The following is a 23,026-nucleotide window of genomic DNA, read 5'->3' on the forward strand; positions in this document are numbered from 1 at the left end:
TAATTCCTGGGGACTGCTGGCCTATCTTTTTTTTTTTTTTCCCTTATGCGCTCACCCAGGAGCAGAAGCCCAGCAGCAGCAGCAGTGAAGTAGCTCTGTCACTGATAGTTCATGAAGTGGTAGGAGGATGGCTGCCTGCACCCCAGCCCTGAGTGATGGATCCAAGGGTGAAGGATGAGGCTGGTTTCTGATGCCCAGCAGACTGGGGAGTGACACAGATGGTTTGCAAGGCAGGAGAGCAGCTCAGCACTGCTTGCTCTCGGTGACACCAGGTCACCTTCCACAAGAGGTCTGTGCAGCAGGACCTCTCAAACTGTGGGTGAGTTTCAGTGTGTAAATCTACCAGGTCAGATCTTAAATTTCTGCTATCCTCTTGTTTCCAGTGGGCACAGAGCCAAGGCTCCCTCCCTGCCAGTATATTGTCCTCTGAGTCTGTGTTCTGCCTCGTCCAGGATCGCAAGCCCTCAAGGCAGTCACCTTGGGCTCAGCCCTCTGCTTCTGACAGCCTTTCTCCGTGAGTGTTGCTTCACTGGTATCACAGAGCAAAAAGCCGCATTGCTTCCCAGCCCCTACATCCCCTAGGATGAAGGATGATGGTAAAAGTGATCACCACAAACCAGCACAGAGTTCCTCCTGCCCATCTGCAAATGAATTAATGTCCAAGCGATTGCTATGGACAAAGGAAGTAGATGAGGACTGTGTTCTGAAGAGGGATTTATGTAGCAAGAAAATCGTCAGTGGGGCAAAAGAAGTGGGGGTGGCAGTGATAGTGAAAGAAAAGTGGGGTTAAGGAGCCTGAAGGTGGGAAAAGAGAGGGAGCCAGCAAGGGAGAAAATATGGGCTGAGAATGAGAGCAGCAGTCATCACTGCAGCCTGCTGTGGAAACCTGAGCACCTGGAAAGAGGACAGCAGAAGGAGCTGTAGAGGTGGGAGCAGGTTGCTCTGGTGTGCCCTGCACGAAGCAGAGCCGGGTCTCTCAGGCGTCGCCTCTCTCCTTCACTCCGTGCCGGCGTGCCAGGCGGGAGCAGCCAGGCACAGCCCTGCTCGGGAGCGCACTGCACTGCAGTCTCCGCTCCGGCTCCGCTGCCTTCCCATCCCCCTCCAGCCTCGCTCCTTCCCACCTCCCAGCGCTGCCCTGGGCAGCGCGGCAGCACCCGCCAAAACCTGTCAGTCGGAGCCAGGTTTCGCCATCCTCAGCTGACCCCCCCACCCTCCAGCGCAAGAGGGGCAATTTCAAGCATTTCAGCCCCAGAAGTTGTGCTTCACACTGCAAGTAGCACCCGTGTTATTTCTTCCCGTCAGCACGTATCTGCTCCCAGACTTCTAGCTCACGTCCTCTGCGCTGCTATACCCCATGGCCCATTGTTTGGAGGGATCAAACAGCACGAGAGGGTCCAAACCCTGTCCCACCTCTGGAGGGCTCCCTGATGGCCTATAATAGGTTCACGTGTAAAGGTTTAGCAGACTGGGGAGAGGGAAAGGGTAGCACAAGTAACTCGAGCTCTATCTCAGGTCTAGGGGGATTCAGGGACTCAGTTTACAGGTCAGTGGCTTTCCACGCATGGTTGCTGCAGCCTCAGTATTGAAAACTTGCATATGTGGCCTTGCACTATTTGCAACCTCCAGATAGTAGTGATTTGCAGCTTTGCACTGAGATAGAGATCATGGAGTAGAGTAGCTGCAGGGATTAGCAGTAGTAGCTGTATTTCTTACTCTGTCAGAGCAATGCTTCTCCTCTGTTTCTTTCCCACCACCAGCTGAGGTGTAGGGATTTCCCCAAGAACTGCTTTGCTATCCCAGCACCTTCACGCTTCCTGGTATTGCCAGGCAGAACAGAATTCATATTTTTTATGTATTCACCTTCTGCTTTGCTACAGACTTTTGCAGGAAAGTGCAGCATGGCTTTAGGAGGGGAAATGCAAGCTCCTGCATTGCAGGACACCGTTACGGCTATCCAGCTAAACAAACTGGGATGACCTTGCACCCTCTGCCAGGTGCTTAGCCAGGAAGAATTCAGCTACCCAGGTCCAATTAAAAAAGTTGAACTTAAGCTGAGTGCATAACTACTGCTCATCCCAAGGGATTTTATTTGTGCCAAGGAGAAATGTAGGAATGAATCACTAAGGAGGGAGCACTTACAACATGGCCCAAGGAAGATGTGCAAAACACCAATATCTGGATAAATATTTTTAAATACTCACACTAGTACGCATATGCAGGCATGTGTATAAGGAATATCTTTACCAACTTTCATATTTGGTAAACTGTAGGAATTTAGAGCATCCATACTTTATTTTAAAGAATACTCCATATTAACTCTGATTTCATTCACAGCTCAAACTCAATGTTAAAAGAGTTCAAAGAAACGTAAAAAAAATTTGAAGAACATAAGAACACAAGAAATGCTTCTTTGGGGCATTCCAGGGGTCCAATTTTCTATCTTCATACATGTCTAAAGCACAGCACACCAACACAGCATCTTCCATAACGTGAATGGAAGACTCCATTGGGGTTCTTATGGGTTTTGTGGATTTTCTTGCCCTTTTACAAAAAAAAGGAGTGAAATGAGCTGCTGGAGAGGGAAAGAAAGGATATGACTGTCCAAATCTGAATGAAAAATCCTCTCTCCCAATCACATTTTTTTTGAGTGAAATGAGCATTAGTAAAGTAAGTAAGGAAAATTAAAGAATTTAAATTCATCTTGGCCCCAGTGAAATCCTACCAAGTTTTATTGTTTATTTCAAAAGAGCCATTGCTTTCTGCACATAGGTGTAGATAAGACAATATTCCACTGAAATTCCTTCTGTCTTTTGTGATATTTTAATCTTAAAGCTTTTCTGAAGTCCATAATGTTGCAAGGTAGTAAGAACCTAATTCCTAACATTAAAAAAAACCTGCCGAAAACGTTAAAAACGAATAAAATTTCCTTTTTTGCCCTCTTTCCATATCAAAAAAAGCAAAAAGGCACAAAACTATCTGTAAAAATTCACCATATACTGAAAATAAAGGGTGTCTCGGGGACAAAAATGGGAAACAGTAGCTGTACCTAAAAGGAGATCCTGAAAAGAAATCACATATTTTCACTAAAAGGAAATGGACCTGCCTGATTTTGTTACTCCATCTGAAGAAAATGCTAAGAAATAAACAACAGAGAATAAAAAGTGAGGAGTAAAGCTGAAGTCTCAATAATGACACAGAGAATGATTTTTTTTTCCTTTTAAATTATGGTTTATGTTGGCAAACATCTCTAATTTTTTCTTCTCTCTGCTCTTCCTGATTTCTCCAGGGACCAGCAGCCAAAGTACTGAAAGGCTGTGATAATGCTTTATCAAAGGCAAGAAAAGAGGAAACACTGAGAATCAGACAGAGCCAAGGGTGATACGGTAGGATTTCCGGGCTAGTGTGGTTTTGAGGTTAATTTCCAGCCAAGCATCATGCAGTTTGCAGGCTTAACTAAGCCCTGGCTTTGAATACTGGTTGCTGCTATATCTCTTACCCCAAGTCCTACTTAGGAATTGTTACTTTTATAGTAATCAATAAGAGTATAACAAGGTTCTGCGCAAAGCAGCCAAAATAAAGGACACTTAGCACTTTTAGCTGAAAATTTCTCCTTTTTAGGGGATAATTAATCAGTCCTCCCTCTTTTTTTTTTTTTTTTTTTTCCATCTCGAACTTGGCACTGTGAAGCAGCTTCTCTACCCTGAAGTATTCTCCCTCCCTTCTAATATACACTCTTTTTTAATGAGTTTGGCCATTGGTTAGCCAGAGAGAGCCAAAAAAATGTCTAGTTTTAGATGCTTTTCAATTTTTTGTTTCTGAATATTTGACCAGAATCTGGAAAGGAGGAGTGAGAATGAGGCATTTAAGTTGGCCTGTATTTATGTGCTAAAATATAGCTTATGCTGTGATTCTGGATCTGCATACGAGGTAGCTCACTCCTACCCAAGGTACTTTTGAATTCAGCAAGTTCAAAGAGATTTTTCAGCCTAAATATGAATAACAGCAAGCTATTTTTATTTTTACAAAACCTGTCCCAAGATCACCTTGTAAAGCACGCCCCTTGTTATAAAATCTTTTGTTCATATGAGGCCATAGAGCTGAATGTGGTGTCACGTGTGCTTCTCTAATATGTCATCTTTAATTATTAGCCTGATCTGAAAAAAATAAGGCTCGTGGCATTATATCCACTCTGGGCTCCTCATTGTCTCCCATCACGGAGAGGTCCCCCACCGGAAGCTGGCTGACATTATAAGGACCAGTATTTCTTTATTCTTTCATCTATGCTCTGTGGGAGAAGGTATCTCTCACGCCAAGTGTCGGATGGCATGATCAGCAGTGATAAGCAAGTGTTGAACAACAGTGTGCAACAGCCTGAAAATTTTGCATCAGCTTGAAGCCTTCATCGAGAGGTTGCTAAAGCTGCTAACAGCTGCCACTTATCAAACTCTGCACGCTGGGAGCAATTCATCTGGATGCTGCTTTTGCGCTGCACAGGGCTGGGAGGACCCACGTTAGGCACAGCAGATAGTGAGGGCCCTGTTCAGACTGATCACCACCGAGGTCTGGCATGGCCCAGGGCCTTGCTGTGCAAGGTGCTATGCAGACACCCAAGTAGGGGAGATGCCCATGCTATGGAGATCTTCCCATCTGATGCCGGAGTCCCCTTAGTCAGTAGATTTGACAGCAAAAGCTGCTGATGCTGTCAAAAGAGGGAGTCCCTTCCCTCTCATTCCTGAGCAGCAGGTTGTGTGGCATGTGGTGAATCAGAGCAGTGAACTGATCCGGGTGAGCAGAAACTCAGCGGAAGGATGACAGGATTGCCTCTCCTCCCCGCTGCCACCTGGCTCAGGGATTCTTTAATTCTTGTCCTCAGATCCAGCAGTCGGGGAGTGGTGGTGTCTGCTTTGCAACACCTGAATAATTTCATCCTCAAGGTGGCTGTATTTCACGGCTGAGTATTCGTCCTTTAGTGCAAGCGCACGGTTGCTATTAACTTCAAGCAGAGTTTCTGATTGGGATGTGTCTCTTCAACCAGAACTAGACTTTAAACATGCAAACTCAGGATTTAGACTCTGAAGCCCTGAATCACCCTCCCTAACTAAGTCTGCCAAGTTAGAAACGCCGATACTACCAGGCACCCCATTTAAGCAGAACAGAAAAATGGGGCACCTCCGGAAGGCAATTTTCATCCCAAATGGGCTGAATCTCACACTTAGGAGGCTTAATCCCCCAAAAGCCTGGGATGACTCAAACCCTAATTTAATTAACTTCATTAAATGCTTAATTTTAGGTTAAATATGTTCCTATATTTATGTAAATGTAGTGCTATTGTTGAGAATGAGTCCAAGATACCAGGGATGAATATTTAGTTACCCTATATAAGCACTTCTGATGAAATGTTATATATTCATCATATATAGCAATAAGAATAAAAAGCCTTTTGAACTTATCTGGGACAATTCCCTGTAAGACTTCAAAACATTTTTCCCAAATGGACATTTTAAAGTTACTTTCATGTAATATATGTTAAAAAAAAAAAAAAGAAGTCTTTTCAAAGACCCCTGGAGTGCAAAGTGATTTTGCAATTTTTATTAGCATAATCTATTTGGAAAGGTTTTGGTTCTGGCAAAACAGGAAGAATTGGCCTATTAAAGAAAAAAAAAGTTGCAGATAGTGGGACTTTGTGGTAAACTAGCCACCTTTGGATGTCAAAGAAATAAATATTTAGGGAAAATACTGATTAAATAAGCCAAAGAGAGATCAGACAGTAAAATACTGCCAGATAGAATCTCAGCATTTATCTGCATAATCTCAGTCTCCTCACTGCAATAAACTGCCAATATCTGGCAATCTATTTTGCAGAAAGATGGCATTTAATTCTAGTTCCTCCTGTGGAAGCTAATTCCTTATTCAGATGAATATATTTTAGCTCTTTTGCAACTGTCTCACGATAATTTCCAAAAGACTATTCTAAAACCCTGTCAGAGATTTGGTGAGAGACGATGCTGCAGTGGGGTGCAGAGGTAGAGCAAAAGCCTGGAATTTCCCTACGAAATAACACTGAGAAGTGTTCACTCAGCTCAGCGCAAATACAGCCTGTTTCCTAGGACATTCAGAGATATTTTATCCAACGTGAATCTGCTATAAAGATAATCAGATCTAGCATATTCCTGTGCTTCAGGAAATTTAGTGAATTTTTTTTCTCCCAGTGATTTGAAATGAATATAGGGTGGGATTCATCTCACCTGATTTTAACTGGCTGCAAGTTAAGTGCACAGGCTAAGCTTTCCCTCTGTGGTCTGTGACATCTCCAAAGGCCAAGTCTATCCCCTCCTGCCCTAGGTGCTTAGAATAGGGGGAATATATTGCTTCAGGGTTGCGCTCTTCTTTCTCTCCTGACTATCTATTAGGCCTAATTTGTATTAGATGACTAACATAAAAGGGCTGCAGTCAGGAGAAACATATCCCATCTTTGGTATCCAGGATGAGTTGTGCCCTGCTGACTCTCCGTATGAACCTCCACAATCCAGCACGCAGTTCACGCTCGGTGGCAGGGCAGGGACGTGGTCTGACTCCGCAGACCAGACCAGGCATCACCCCCTGCTGCAAGCGCATTGATGTCGTGCACATTCGCCAAGAGGAGGAGAAGAAATGGCCTGACGTTCACAGACATCACCGAACCGATCCTGGAGATTTGTGCTGCTTTTGGCCTACAATTGTGGCTGAATTTGGACAAAAGGCAGCAGAAGTGTCCCAATTGAATGTTTTTTAACTACGCTGCTCAACTGAGTTTTAAGACTCTGCCTGTAAGAATTTTTCTCTGCCACAACCAGAATCTCAGTAATGAATGAAAAAAATTCAACAAGGACAAAATAAGGCTAGTTTCTGACATTAGGGGTATGAGGGTGTTTGAATATGAAATCCTGGCAAACAGTCCTCTACAATCCATCCAGTGAATAAGACTGCAAAAATTACCGTGAAAGCACAACATGACAAAACAGCTAAGGCTGGCCCATCTAAAATCCTTTTAATCAACAGAGAGCTACAGCAGAAGACGGATTTCATTCCAGAAAGATAACAAAAGGACAAAGGCAAAAATTTATCAAGGCTTCACTGATTATTTAACATGCTATTTAGAGCCTCCAAAGCACTGTTCAAACTCAAGATACGGAGCAGTCTTTGAAGAAGAAGGATGAAGGTCAACACTGAGTAGTGACATGTCCATGTTCGAAATCAGTGCCAGAGTCGGAAATAGGTCCAGGTGCCCTATCCATAGCAGCTGCAAAATCCTGACTCTAATATCAATCTCATCTCTGGCCTTGGTCAAATCATTCAAATATTGCATCTTGAATTCAACATCCAAAAAACTCAGTTGATAGGAATCTATTTCTCAAGGGCATGTGGGGAGCGCCTTAGATCACCCTGGGGGGAGCAGAAGCTAAAGACAACTCTTCAGAAAATTGTTTTATTTTCTGCTCAGGTTTCTAACCGCTCCGGTTCTGACTGTGTAAATTCTCTGACTCAGCTGGTGCTGACAACTCCTCCCTGTTTAATATTATCTGTGAATTTCATTCCTACGCAACTCAATTTCACTTCCCAATAATTAATAGAGATGTTCGATGAGACCAGACTTAACACAAATTCTCTAGATACCCTGGAAGATACCTCCCATAAACTTGTTACATTACATTTATCATGGTTCTTTGTTTATAGTCTTTCAGCCAGTTTCCGACCCACACGACTGATTTCCCATCCAAGCCAATCTGAATTAATTTTTCAATTAAGATTTCCTCATAGTCCTACCCTGACCAGGGAATGGGCTAGACTGACCTTATAAACCTTTTATATTTCTGACTTCTCAGTGTTACGACCAAGAGGCATGTGATTGCCCTCTTTGACTGAATTTCTCCAGCTGCATCATAGCATGCCTTTACAGAGAAAAACCAGCGTAAGGAAGAGGAACATCTGAGTCACGGCAGAATATGAATATTTGAATACTTAGCCCTACATCAAAACCACCATCCCACTCTTTAAAGCGTCCCTTCACGAAACAGCATATAAAGTGCAGTTTTCTCCGTCCACTGTTTTCTCCTTGAAATACTGTTCTCTACTCTGGTTACCTTTATTTAGCTGCTCTAAAGTAAGGAAAAACATGTTCTATTCTACCCTTTTTCTTTCCCTGTCATTTTTTTTTCTTCAAAGAGTGGTTAGGTTTTCCACAAAAAGGATCAGAATCATTCCTAAAGGAATATTATTCAGATCTGCTAAGTAGTGACAAATGACCTGTTTTAACTTTCCTTTTGAGGTGAGTATTCTGATGAGAAGACTATTGAACATATGCAAGTACAGTATTTGGTGTTTATATAATATATTTTATCTTCAAGGATGTCGCCCTTCTCCTCCTCACACATCTAAAATCTTACGCAGAGGCAGGAAGACGGTAAAAATTGCAATGATACAAACCTTAACCTCTTAGGAGAAAAAAATACCTTTTCTTTAAAATTAAATTATCTTCAAAAATAAAACGTTGTGAAATACTTCAGGAGAACAGAGGAGCTCGTAAGCCTGTCAGACCTGTGAATCTTATTTTTGGAGATCTACCGAAAACCTAATACTTTTGCTATTCCTGAAGCTTAGGGAAAGAATATATTAGAAAGATATTTGTAAATATTCAAAAACATTCATGTTTCTTTGCTGGTGTCCCAGCTTTCTATGTAATTTGCCATGATCCATCTGTTGTGCATCACCTGTTTGACCAGAGGTTTTTATGCAACAAATGGAAAATAAGTTAGGTGCAGGAAAATTAATACTATTTAACAAAGAAACACTGCTGGTGGAGCTTTACTACCACACCACACAAATACTCCTGAAGAGAAGCAGCTTTGCCATATGGATCACCAAGTGTATGTGGCGTTATCTCTTCTGGGGGATACTTTGGACTTGTCTGTGAATCAAATCTCACTCGGTGGACCATGAATCCAAGCCAAGTCAAATGTGCGGTTTATGGAAAAAAACATAGATGAATATTTCCGTGTTGTGTTTGCTCAGCATTGAATTTGATAATGCATTTAGATAATGAGTCAAAGGTAATCATGGAAGATGGTTAGGAAAAAGGAGATTTATATATAAGTCTCAAACTCCTTCAAAACAAGAGATCAGGTTGCGTAATGTAGTACCGCTAACAAAAACTTTCTTTAGAATGAACTGCAAACTGTGTTTGACTAACTAAATTTACTCAGAAATCTGGATGCAGAGCTCACTTGGCCCATCATGCCAGGGCAGAGATGTCTCTCACTGTACACCGGGGCAGCATACAGCAAATTGGACCTCTAGATATTGGTTACTAGGCCTGAGTAGTGGATGGAAAATCAGTTTCATAAAGTATTTAAAGATTTCCAAGTTTGTTTTCACCTCAGATCAGTGTGAACTCTCTCCCTCTCTCTGAAATTCTGCACAGGGAAAACTTCTGAGAATAATTTCATTTCACAGCAAGTGAAAACATTTTATTTTAAAGTAACATTTTGTTTAATTTTATTTCCTTTGTATTCTAATCTATAGTACTACGTGAGAGTCAAATATTTTTGAGAGAAGATGGCATTTCAACACAAAAAATACACACATTTTTTTGTGGGCATGTCAAAATGAAACATTACCAGAACCTGCTGTTCTCTTTTCTCCCCCCAAGACAAAATTAAAAGCTAGATAGTCATTATTTTATAGAAGATTTTGGTTTCAGGAGTACTATAACTTCTGATAGAAAATGATCTAGCTGAAGTTTTGTGGGCTCGCCCTACGTGCAGCACAGACAAGCGATTTAGCACAAAAGCAGCAAAACAGCCTGTGGCCACTTCCGAACTGCAGTGCAGTTTATGTAGCTGTTCGCACCCATGCCAAACACACAATGTGTGTGGTAAATATAGCACTTTCCCATCAGCATGACAACATTTGTTTTACACTGGTGGAAACAACTACACACGGTGCAAGAAAAGTGAGACTCTGTCTTTCCCAAAGGCGTCTTTTCTGTCTTGCTTAGGCACCTAACTCGTGCATAAGTTTTAGGTGCCTACTAAACCAGTGTTATAGGTGATATTTATGTTCCCTGTATGACTGGAGGATGTTGGTTAGGCGTTTGGGCTTGGCTTCCCTGCCGAGGTGTTTAGTGGTAACTCCCAGATCTCTCTCTAACTGCACTAGGAAGTTAATAGTGGCAGACTGTCTTACTAGGAGCTTAATTTTTAATCCCAGATTAGATACCTTAATTTGATGGGCTGGATTACACTTAAATCTCTGCTATGTGGCATTGCCTTCAGAGCCGTGGGACAGGTAGGCAGGAGTGCCCCTTGTCTTCTCAGATGTCCTCAGAGCAGCCAGCACTCCAGCTTTGGCACCTGGGAATGGGTATTTTTACAGAAGAACTATTCTGGGAGATGCCTATGATTTTGCCCTCGTGTATATTTATGAAACGTCATAGAGCTGTGGAGCTGACTGTCTTTTTCTATCTTAGCTGTAGTCCGCTATCAGATCAAAACCGTCCTATACTGTAAGTTAGGTAGTGATGTGCAGGTCTCACAGCCTGTGGTCTCCGCATCAGCCCCGTGGGGGCAGTGCGACTTTGCCAGCAGTGCGTGCTGCGTGAGCTCCTATTTTGGGTCAGAAAGCAATACCAGTGTGATCCTGCCATTTCAAGGCTGTGAAAAGCCCAGCTGCCATCTCACAGAGCTGCTGCTGGCCATGCAGACCTGGGACCATTTAGAAATTAGCCATCTAGGTGTGGACGGGGCTAAGGAGAGAGAAAACTGCAGCAAAATCTCTGTGGCCTACTCGAGTTGCCCACTGATGAATAATTCTCAGTTTGTCCTTGAGCCAGCTCCACAATAATTCTTTATATCTGCAAATCTTCCTGTTGCCACCTGGATCACACTTGCTTTGTGTCATCAAATTCCTCCAGGCACTTCACCCAAAGCTTCTGATCCTGGTCATGAAAGACCTAGCCAATATAAGTGCGAGGCATAATATATAATATATATATATAAGTGCGAGGCATAATATATAATATATATATATATAATATATAATATATAATATAAGTGCGAGGCACGTAATGAATCCCGGGCGTGAGGGCAATGATATCCTGTGTGTGATCTTCTCTAAAGAAACATCGTGGCTCTGTAGCACTGAGAAGCTCTTTTGCCACTCACTCCCATCTTACGTTGCTTCACGACCCCTCTGCCAAGCTACCTAGTACTTCCCTTTTCTACCTGTTCCCTATATGAGTGTCTTGCACCATGCTAGGTAAGAAAACAGAGATCAGGACTCATACAGTGAGCAACAGAGGTAATAAAGGTTTTATACCTAGCCCTTTCCCCGTCCTGTTGTTGTCACCTTTCTTGTCCATTACACATTGCACCTGCTTTCCTAAGCCGCTGAACACTTTGGTTTTGCCTATTATTTAAAGCGCTTTTTCAGCTCCAGGGTCTCAGCCGTGCAAAGCATATCTCACTGTTTGCACCATGAGCGTGTGAACGATGTGGAGTCTGCAAAAATTAAAGGCTTTCCGTACAAATGGAAGATCAGGGTCTTAAAAACTCAGTTCACATCTCTCGGAAAACCAGCCAGTGGGTTTTTCATCATGACTTCTGTAGTAATAACTATGCAGAGCTCTATATAGGGCTCAGTTATGTCTTAATAGCTGATAAGGTTTAATACGGTTTTTGTATTTAGATTGGTATTTTCAAAATGTCCAGGACACATTTTGTCTACATCATTTTCTTGTTTACTAATTAAGAAAGGCATGCATGAAATGCATGCATACACACATATGCCTAAAAACATTAAAGAATCTACAAACTCTTTTTTGGAGGTACTTATTTTTCTAATATTCTCCATGCAGTGTTCCTCCCACTTCTGTAACACATCATATATTTGATCATCAGCTGATGTCAACTAATGTTGTTTTAAGGATCTCCTCTCCTCTCCTCTCCTCTCCTCTCCTCTCCTCTCCTCTCCTCTCCTCTCCTCTCCTCTCCTCTCCTCTCCTCTCCTCTCCTCTCCTCTCCTCTCCTCTCCTCTCCTGTCTGCTCTGCTCCTCAAAACCTCTTTCCTCTAGCTAGGAAGGTTACACATCTCCTCTACTAAGGTTCATCAGTTGTATTCTGTTGCTTTGATAGCATGATGGGATCTGAAATTATCAGACAGCAAGAACATCAATCCTTTGTGAATCCAGCTTTTGCCAGTCCACAAGAAGGAATTCAGAGGCCTCCAATAGTCCACACAGACAGTATAAGTAAAGGGCTTTGAAGAGTTTTTGGAAAGAAAGGCTTGGGGTGTCTGAGCTTAGAAGGAGATGTTATGTCAGGGCAGGTTGAGCACACCCAGAGTAAAGTAGGCATTTTTAGCATTCTGAGCATTATAGGACCAAGCCAAGAGTTTAGCTCTGAATATTTAGTAAAGGAGATAGATAGATCAAAAAGATTTTTCTGTGTACAGAGGAGTAGCTATTGTTGGAAGTTAGTGAAGTGTTACTGAACTTTCTGCCTTTGGCAATAGGTTGACATCTAGCCTAGATTCACAGTGATGAGCAGTTTTTACCAAATGATGAGATTTGTACTTAAATCATCTTCCTTTTCTCTCTACCCAAAACACCTTCCAATTGCTTCTTTATTATTATTATTCACATCATGGCAAGGTCTCCAGAAGGCACTGCATAAAAGGCTGTTGCTCCCAGGAAGAGCTGAGGAAAAATAAGGAGTGGAATAGGTGGGGTGGGAAGGCATGAAGCACCTGACCAAGGTCATTTGAAAGACCAAGGACAAAGCTAAAGTTAAAACTGGTGTCTGCCACATTAGACAGGACCGTGACCTCCGTATCCTACTCCATCTGCATTACATCTCATGGCTGCCTAATTCTCAGACCTTGTCTCTTCACACATCTGCATAGTGTGCACTGTGTTTGAACAGTAATAATTAGGTTGAGAGATGATCATATAATTGCCTCCTATTAGTAGTCCCTAGTTAAAAGGACTGAATGAGTTTGAAAGCTCTCGTCCCTATCTCAGGTCAGCTCCTTACGTAAGAGACTGAGGTATCACACAAGGTTTGCATTGCTGAATCCTGAGCAAAAGGAGAATATTCTTCTTCACAGACATCATCATGGCCACTAATTTTAGCTCTGAAAGGGAAAGGAATGAGCCACATACCCAAAAAACGTGCTATCTACAGCTCCAGTAGAATGAAGACGGACTGTGCCCCAGAGTGGTAAGGAAAGTTAAGTTTGTAACAGGTTTCCCTAAGGAACGGCAGAGCAAAAAGAATAAAATTCAAATTCAAATTCCACTGTTGCTTCAATAGGGCTCTGCTGTCTTTCTGCAGTATCTTTAATTTGTGACAGCTTGTCCTGATACAGGTTAACCCAGTTTCGTGTCCATAGCCCTGTCAGAGCTGGCTTTCCTTTCAGGCAAGGAGGATGTTTTAACAGCTGGTCTAGCAGAGAGAAGAAAGAGACCTTTCCTAATGCATACAGTGGAGAAAGGAGAGGAGAATTTTCCTAATCAGGCCAGGAAATGCTTCATTTCTTATCCACACCAAGCAGACAGGCTATCTGACCGCACCCTCCAGAGCCATGAGGTGCAGTAACATCTCCCAGAGAGGGCAGAGCTAACCTGCTGCAGGCACCAGCTCCGCCAGCCCCGGAGGCGAGGTGGGCACAGGGGTGCTCCCGCCCAGTGGAGAGGCACACCGAGCCCCCGTTTCATCATGTGGCATACCAGAGGACCCCGTGCTGGTGCTGTCATGCTGTCAGAGAGTACGGAAACACAGTTTGAAAAGTAAGAGTCTTTTTTTTTTTTTTTTTTACAAATTTACCCAGCCTGTGAGCTAGAAGAAGCTACTTGCCATCAAACGTTTTCCACCTCACTTTCACACTCTGCTCAGCCGCCAGATCCTGTCTTGAGCTGAGAGACTGAGATTAAAACTACCTGCTGCCCCCAGACTTCCTCTCCTGATCTTCTCCCTGCTCACAGGTTATAAGTACGATTTGACTTAGTGGCTTTTGCCAGTTACAGAGCATTTCACAGGATACTGAGGCACAGGCTTGCCTTGGGACGGGTGGTATCACAGCCAGGGCAGAGCTGCGTTGCCTCAGAGGAAGCGTCTGGAGGACGTTTGCCTAACAAAAGCTGGTCTCTGGAGTGAGCATAATCTCACACATTGAACCAGCTTCACAGAAGGAGTGATCAGTTTGTGGGTGTTACTGATACGCACATGCCTACTCTGGTCCAAGGGGTCTCATGTACTCTCAGCCCCATGTTGGTGGCTGGTGCCTCAGAGTCATCTAATGAGGGGCTAATTTTAGACTAGTGGGAAAGACTCCTCAAATGCAAATGGAGCAAGACTCATTTAAAAGTACAGCTATTAGCAGGAGAACAATTGAGAATGTGGCCAGTAGTGAATCTGCAATTGTAGGTTTCGAGACGCTAAGTGAATGCAAGTAATTTTTCTGCTTAAGCAATAAAGGATTCAATATTCAGCTGATACGCTTATCACAATTGTGATAATAGAGATGTCCGTTTTATAGGCTGCTGTTTAGCCCAGTGTTCAAAAAAGACTGATACTTAATTAATTGGAAGCGGTATTACAAAAAACAATCTGCTTACAAAAGCTCCTTTTAACCAGTGGTTACCACTTTAATTCTGATCTCAGATAGGTAAGAAGTTCTCAGTTATCATCTTTTTTCAGAAAAACTAGCAAATAAACATGAAAAGAAAAAATAAAGGTGAAATACAAGAAAAAAAATGCTTGTGAGCTTGTATTTTTTTCTAAGTTAGAACTATGTTTTTAGTGTTTTGTTTTACTGAAAAGGTCAGCAAATTTGCTGGGGTTACCGACAAATCAGAGTCAAAAAACAATCTCCTTCCTCATATCTGACAGCACACACAAAGTAATCCCACTGTAATCAATAATTTTGTCTATACTAATAAATAAAATGTACCACAGACCGTATTCTGGCCTTGAGGGCAGGGGCACAACATATCCGTGCAGATACTCTCCTTTTTCCCCAGAACAGAGTCGATGTACCGGGATCGGACCCTGATCCATGCCAAGTCCTAAGATATGCCAATATGCTGGAAGACTGCCCATTGACAAAAATCCTGCCAGGGACCATGCTTGCAATTTAACTGTGATGACTGAGGGTCAGTGCTCAGTGTAAACTTACCCCGTCTTTGTGATTAGGGCACAATCCAGACCTCAAGCACAAGAATGTTGCTGTGTTGCCCGGGCTGGGGAAAGCACAAGCAATCTTGCTCCAGGACTTAAAGAAAAGGCTCCGTCCAAGACTCCACACATCCAGTTCTGGTTTCCTGCTCTGCCACAGTCTATCGGTGTGACCTTGGGCAAGTCACTCCTCTGGCTGGGCTGCAGACTGCAGCGTAGCATAGAAATAGCCGTAAACAAGCTCGCCCGGGTCCTGAAAGCAGTGGGAGCAGGCATGTCCATACAGTTTCATTTACTTGGCCTCTCAGAAGAATAAACTAGCCTGCAGTGACCCCCTCCATTGCCACAGCAGAAATAAACTCTTCTCAGGTATTTGAAACTACGCTGCAGTCTGCACTGTGGAGGTGCCTCGCTCCTCCACTGTCAAATGGAGAGAACAGGACTTCCCTATGGACAGAGAGCTTGTGAAGATAGATGTATTCAAGATTGTAAGCTGTTCCGATTCTACAGTAAGTAACGATTAAATGGTCATTACCCTTCACAGACAGATTTTCTTAGGAAAATCCGAGCAGTTTCATTAGATTTTGCAGCCCCCAAAACAGCTGTTTCACAACCAGACCAGCCTGCTGAAACCTGCTCATACTGCTCACACAAAGCTCCCATGAAAGATCTGGCAAGAGCTCACTTACCATCAGCCTTCAGTTGGCCTCACCTACCTGAGCTAATTGAACAAATTTGGGCCCCAGCAGGAGGCAAGAAGTGGGACAAAATGTGAGTGGCTTACAGCGCTTAAGGGGAAAAAAAAAACTGCAAGAGGCTTTTATAGCTCTCAGAGGGAGCAGAAGAGGGATTGGAATGGCTTGAGATTGCCATTTTGGGTGTCAGACAAGTACAGGTTGGTGCTCACCCCATGTTGGCCGCAGACTAAGCACGTCTGGGACACCTTCCCAGTTTATAATCCCACTATATTGTTCTTAGAAAAATTTCATTCCATCTGAGGCCATTATTAGAAAATAAGACTGGCAAAATCTATCAGTATTTACTAAGCAACACGGCCTTTGAGAATGTGAGTGAACCTGGAAGATGCTGGTGGGTCCTTATGCCTGCAGGGAAGTTTAGCTGAGAAAGATCCCAAGGACATCAACCAATAAGTGTGACAAGCCCTGCTCCATACTGAGTAAAGGTAGCCAGTTTAGCCCTCTGTTTTGCATTCCCATTAGGTCCAGCCATAACTTTTGTTTCCTTTCATGATTCAAGTAAGAAGAAATAAAAAAGCCTCTCATAACTACTGCCAGAGAGGTTGTTCCCTTGCGGGTGCAGCATCTAAGGTTTCTCTCTAAATTTCTCTCTAAACACATCCTGACGACAATGGGACAAGCTGCAGATGCCTGGGTTTCTGCAGCCCCCCCTCAGAGATGTGGAGAGAGGGGAGGCAGCAAATACGTCCAGGAGGCCTGCTCAAACTGCGATCCTGACCACAGCTTGAAGGAGACCAAGAGATGTTTGCCCACAACTTCCTAACACAGCCATCTTGGTAGACAGGGCATGGGGATGATGGAGAAGGGGGCTCACCAAGCAAATTAATCCATGCGAAGGAACAAAAGTAATTTAATCCCCAGCAGTTGGAGCCAGGGAGACGGGAGGAGGTGGCTCTCAGGACACTCAGTCGCTGAAGGCCAGCCCAGGCTGACCACAGCACCGCAGATGCGTCCTTACCGAAGGGGAAAGAAAAAGCCCTGCCAAAGTGTGTTTCTGGGGTAGCTCATGCTTTTCCACTCCAGCTTCCTCAGCAACACCAAAAATTCTCCCTTTCTGCAGAAACTGGTTGGAATCGTTAGCTTTTCTTTAAAGTGCAGTCTCAGATTTTGGCTGCTTTACCTCCCTTTACTGAGAAGTGGGTAGAAAGCTCCCAGCTCTGTCCAGCTTTAAAACCAGACATGTAAGGGCATATACTCCTTCACTTGGAAAATGATATGCAATAACTACACGGGAGTTTAGAAGTGCTAGGTGGATATTCAGCATCCCTCAGAATCAGACCTTTATGGTTTGGGAAAATCTTCCTCTGTGTTAATTACTTACCTATCACTTTCATCCCATTAAATTTCCAATTTGGGACATGTTCATCTACCTTCCTTTTATCTTTTCAAACCAGAGGAACTATAGGCACTGTCCTGATTAAAACAAACAAACAAACAAACAAACAATAACGGGTAGCACATGGCCCTATCTAGTTTTCACAGGCTCAGTTAGTGTTTCTCCACAGAAGGAAATTAATCTGGATTAAGAGAGGTAAAACTACTATTTCTTTATAAGGCCAGTCGCTGACAAAGTTTGTCCAGATTATCAGTGTCTCCACTGAATCAGCTTAATCCTGACTTTAAAAGTAATCAAAATGGAAAGACAGCACTTCTATTATGTAATAGCAGAATTGTCTTCACAGTGAACTAAAAGACACAATGTATTCAGGGATATTTAACCCAGGAAAACTCCCTGCGTTTCCTAGCCCTCCTTGCACTCAGGACCTTTGGGCAGCAGCAAGGACACCTTTGCAGTTCCACACACTCAGCTCACTCACTACTCCGCACAAAGCAATTGCAGTAACATCTAGTGCAATGGGAGCAAATCCCAGGTGTCTCACCTTACCCTTTTCCTAAACCAAAAAGACCAATAAAATCAATTCATGTCTCTACTTCTGCTTTTAGGATGGGGAATGCTTTTTATTTTTTTGCCTGGTAATTGAGCAGTAGGAAACAAATGATAACTTCAGGATAATGGCCAGGACTTGAAGTGACACTGCCTCCCTTGTCCCCAAGGATCTCATTGACAAAAGAGAGGGACAGGAGCCTCTCCACTAGGAGCCTCTCTGACTTAGAAGGACAGTATCCTCTTTCCTAGGACCTGATCCATGTTTAACTGTGTGCCAGGGGATTTTTTTTTAAACTCATTTAAATAAAACCTACCTCCGGTGCAATGCTTGCAGGAGGCTGGAGATTTGCTGTAATTTGTGGAAACTTCCTCCACTAGCCACCTGCAAACTTTGCACCCGATTTGCTCAAAGCAGGTTAGTCCTGGTGAACCGAATCGGCCCTGATGAGAAGGAAAGCCAGTGTGGGCTAGCGTGCCAGGGAAGCATCCCTGAGATCATTTATACTGAACTATTTATTCTTGCAATTGGAAAGACTGAAACTTCTTTCACCTTTTACCTTGTTTTGCCTTTGCTGGAAACCTGATGGGATCCATCCCAAAACTCCAGCCCATCCATCAGTGGCAGAGCTAATTATTTTCACACTGAGAGAAAAAATTCCACCTCCCTTCCCCTTCTTACCATGCAGGTAAAGAGAAAGAAAAAGACAGCAGGACACCTGAAATCACTCCTGGCCAAACCTCCTACTGCTTCTATGGCACGCACAGAAGCAAGGAGACACAGGAGCTCACTGTGCATTTGAGGAAAGCCTTTTCTGGTCATGTTAAAGACAAATTACCCTACCACGTCAGGGAGGTCGGAATAGGTGTTAGTGAAACCCTAGCTTTCAATCCAGCGGGCTGCAGACCTTCTGCTCCTTTCCCACGATGCATTAACCCTTCAAGACATTGCAAGGTCTCACAGTCCCAAAGGTGTTCTGCACTTACTGCTTCACCCGCTTTCTCAGCGCACGGTCCCCCCAACCTCCCTCCTCGTACCGAACAATAGCAAAGCACCAGTTTCAGCTGCTTTCCGAGGAAAGCTCACATCACACATATCTATGTATAGAAAGATAGATATGATTATATTTCTCTTTGCTGTTTAGGACAAGAAATGAAGTGCTGCCTCTTTAATTGGCAAAAGCATGCAGTAAGAGCATACCTTTAATTTAGTGTTGGGATAGCTCACTTGCACCCTGGCTGTTGTCTTATTGGAGAGGGCAGCCTGCCTCAGATCCTCTAGCACTGAAATAATATCATCCAGCACGCATTTCTTATCCTGATTTCTCAACACACACAGATGGGAAAAAGTATAATTATAGCCTTTGTAGTTCACCTTCATTTCCAGCACAGCTCGGTGGATCTGCAGGATCACATCAGCCTGATGCAAAATATTGCCTCCGGGTTTGGAGAGGAGAATCACCCTGCCATACCTCCCCGGGGTGTGCAAGTCCGAATATAGCTGGCTTTTGGATTGATCGAGGGAGAAAAGGCTGCTGGCTAAGCTCCTCTCGATCTTGGCCAGGCTGTGGCTGGGGGCTACCAGGCTCTCCAGGTCAGTGTCAGGCTGGAAGCGGCTGAGCAGGCTGAAGCCGAAGATGATGGTCAGGACTGCGGGCACAGTGAGGAAAAACACCGGATGCCTGCTCACGAATAAGCCCAGCTTGTAGAAAAACGACTGGAGCCCTCTGTGTATCACCTGCCGCAGCATCCTCCACCAGATCCAGCCTGCAGATGCTCCTGGCCGTCTTAGAAAGCACATGTGACATGTGTAGCTCCTTACCCCTTCCTGTCAGTTCCCCTTTCTCTCTCCCTCTCTCCCGCTACTACTCCTTTAAAAGACTGCAGCAAGTTGCAGCAAGACAGCCAAATATTGATCAATGGTGTGTGTGTGTGTGTGTGTGTGTGTGCGTGCGTGCGTGTGTCGGGAGTGGAAGGGACCGGGGCGGGCGGAGGGTGTGTGTGTGTGTGTGTGTGTGCAGGGAGGGGGGGGGGGTCTTTGCTTTTTTTTTTTTTTTTTCCGCTCTTTTTTTATTATTTTGTCTCGCCCACCCCCAGTCAAACAGTATCGCCCCCCGGCCGCCCGGGTGCCCCCCTCTCGGCGGCGAGGCTCGGGCGTTGCACCGGCAGCGCCGCCGGCTCTGCAGTGCCCGCGGCCGCCCCGCTCCGCGCCCGGAGCCGCGCCCGCTGCGCGCCCGCTCCGCCCAGCCCCGCGGGAGGCCACGGCCACCGCCGCCGCCGCGCCGGGATATTGCTGCGGGCTTCTCCCGGCCGTGCCGGCAGCGACCTCCCCCCCCCCTCCAACCCCTCACCGCTGCAAAGCACCGCCGCTTCCCTTCCTCCCCCCACCCCCGACCTACACACGGGGGGAATTGCCGGGGCGGCGGCAGGATGATGCTGCATTTTAGCATCTCCCCCCTCTACACAACCCCCCTCGTCCCCCAGCACTACCCACCGGGCCCGGCCGCGGTGCGGTGCCCGGGCCGCAGCGGGCTGCCCCCGCCCGGCGCCGCTGCTCCTTCCCGGCTGCCGGAGCCGGGCTTCGCCCCGCTACTTTCTTCGGCGCTTTGCCGAGCTCGGCGCTCCGTCCCTCCACCCGCCCGGTCCCGCCGCTGCATCCCCCCGGCTGCCTGCAGCCCTGCTGTGCCCGGCCGGGGAGATGCACCTCTCTCGGCAAAACGCCCGCGCAGCCTTTTTCCCTCATCCCCTTTTCCCTCATCTACAGCCTGAGGTCGTCGAGCCGGAGCTGCCCCATGCTCCTCAGAAGGGGAGAGCCACTCTAGCAGAGGTTTGGGGCAAGGGGGAGAAGAGGGAGTTCGTTGCCCTACTGCTCTCTTCTGCTGTCGGAAAGACTAACAGCTCTTGCCCTCCTCGGTCCATCTACAGCTTCACGAGCAGTGACCCGAGAAGGGTAGGACCAGGCTCCTGTCACCCCCCAGCTGGAAAAGAGGTTTTCCAAGGAAAGCCACAGGCAGCCCATTACATAAGAGCAGAGAAATTCTGCAGCTCCCAGGACCGGAGGAAAGCAGCAGAGAAATGCATGCATTTGCAGCAGGGGAGCTGCCCACCAACTCTCCAGGCAGGAAGCTCTGCTCTCGCAGGAGCTTCAGCCAGGAGTGCTTGGGACAGCAGGTCTAGCCCTAGCAGTCCTGACAGCCCCTTGCAGGACAGGTGAGACAAAAGGTAGGAATGCTTTGCAGGAGCTTTGCACTTAGTTCATAAGACTAAGTCATAGAAATATAATTTAAAAAAAATTTAGATTGTTGCTTGGTGCCTCCCGCTCCACCAAATTCCTGCTATATCTTAGCTAGTTTTGTCAAGTAAAAATTGATTTATTTTGGGACTAGAGCAAGGACACTGTGCAAAGCCTGAGAGAGCAAGGTTCTTCCGTAAGAAACCTTTATTGAAACAGAAGGAAGCAAACTGGAAACTGGGGGAGCTCGAGACTATCAGTCAGCAGACTCTGCCTGCTCCAAGGCTAGACTAGCAGTGGCTGCACTCAGCTTGAAGTAATTATCAGCGTTTTGGAGAAAAACAGTTTATTCAGCAATCTCTTTCACTCTGACTCCCCTCCACCCTCCTTTCTATTTGGATGGGCAGGACATACACAAAAGGAGCTCATCTTTGACAGCTTTGGAGGACTTGTGTTTGGTGATAGAGCCAGTGATGAAGACTGGGAGCCGGAGGCCATCAAAGTCCTGAGGGAAGTGGGGAAACATGAACTTCCTCTAGGTAATGCAATAGGGAGACTGGGAGCATTGATTTGGAAACATACCTGACTAAAGTCAATGGCCAAGATTCGCAGCCTCCTTGGTAAAACCGGCCTAATTTTTAGATATTTGAATGAATGCTGCAAGCACATCATGCCTTTCAAATTCAGGCTGTTTTTATTTAGTGGCCTAGATATCCAGATCCGGAGGCGCTTGCAAATGTGGGCTGAAATTCCTACAGAGAGTAAGAAGAAATGGTTGAAGGTGGGAAATTCTGTACAAAAGGCCCTGTCAGTCTCCCACTTGCTCAGCTTAAAGCATTGCCTGTGATGGAAATCTACCTCAACAACCCCAGGAAATGCTAAGCTCCATTGGTACAAATTACAGCTCTTTGTCTATTTTATGATGCACTTATGCCAATGGCTGAGTGCTCCCAGTGAATAAAGTCTAATGTAAAGACTTTATTGAGCCTTTGTACTTACACACATGAGCGAGACCTTGAGTGAGAAATCAGAACCTGATTCCTCATTACTACACAAGCAGGCTTATAATAGCCTCTGACAGCATATGCCACTGTATTTAAGCTATGGGTGCTACCATGAGCAAAACCTCAGCACAGTGGACTTAGTGTAAGAAGCTTTTCCCAGAGCCCCAGGGTACTTGCTATTTGTTGCCTCTGTGGCTTATATGGTGTTGGTACCTGATCTAGGAGGGAGAAAGCTGCAGTCACACCTCTTGGTTGCCATTTCCTTGCCCAGTAAGTTCTCCACAGAGCAGATCACTGCTCAGCAAGGTGGCTGGATCTTTGTGTCGACCACGTGAAGAGTTCAGGAGGTTGGTGCAAGGAATCTGAATCACCCCAGGAGTGGGTCCCTCTAAATAAGGTGCCCCAAAGTAGCAAGGTTTTGTCTTGAGCTTCTCTGGGTCTTGGACAATTTTCATCCGTCTGGATAGAGCAGTAGAGCATTCAGATATGGCACTGCTAAAGCATGGGCTAAAGCATGAAAAAGTATCTGAGAGGCCTACTTTCAAAAAGGGGACAATGTTGGGAAAAAAGGAAGCTGAGTGTTAGCATGTCCATGAGACGTAGAAAATCTGTACAGAGTGTAAATAAAAATTACCAAAGGGCTGGAAGGATTGGCATAGATGCACTGACTAGGTACTGAAGAAGGTAGAGTCTGATGCCTGAGAGCCAGATTACCACACAAGTATTCGCAACGAGTAACTAAAGCTAAAAATAGTCCTATTGACATAGTGATGTTAAGGTATTGCAGTTTAATAGCTGGGTGGATATAATAACAATCAAGGATACTAAAAGACTTTAAACAGTGAAGAACCAGGGGAATAATTTAGTATAGCCACAAAGGTTATGGACGTTAGAGTAAATAAAATAGACTTGAGACTGACTGGCATATTGCAGTTTGT

At 44.9% G+C, this 23,026-nt stretch overlaps 1 protein-coding gene across 2 annotated transcripts in view; it reads right to left on the minus strand.

The window, feature by feature from the left end:
* The window catches only part of PTCHD4 (patched domain containing 4), an 89,442-nt gene extending 69,681 nt beyond the window's left edge, over positions 1-19,761 (minus strand). The window contains exon 1 of one of the 2 annotated variants that reach the window (XM_009667943.2): positions 19,228-19,761. In XM_009667943.2, coding sequence (XP_009666238.1) covers positions 19,228-19,653 — 426 coding nt within the window. In that variant the 5' untranslated portion in view covers positions 19,654-19,761. Of the gene's footprint in view, positions 1-19,053 lie in introns of both variants that reach the window. The other variant, XM_009667942.2, reaches the window with a different exon arrangement.
* Between the last annotated feature and the right edge of the window lie 3,265 nt (positions 19,762-23,026).

This window comes from Struthio camelus, chromosome 3 (assembly GCF_040807025.1).
Source record: "Struthio camelus isolate bStrCam1 chromosome 3, bStrCam1.hap1, whole genome shotgun sequence".
Classification (NCBI taxonomy): Eukaryota; Metazoa; Chordata; class Aves; order Struthioniformes; family Struthionidae; genus Struthio; species Struthio camelus.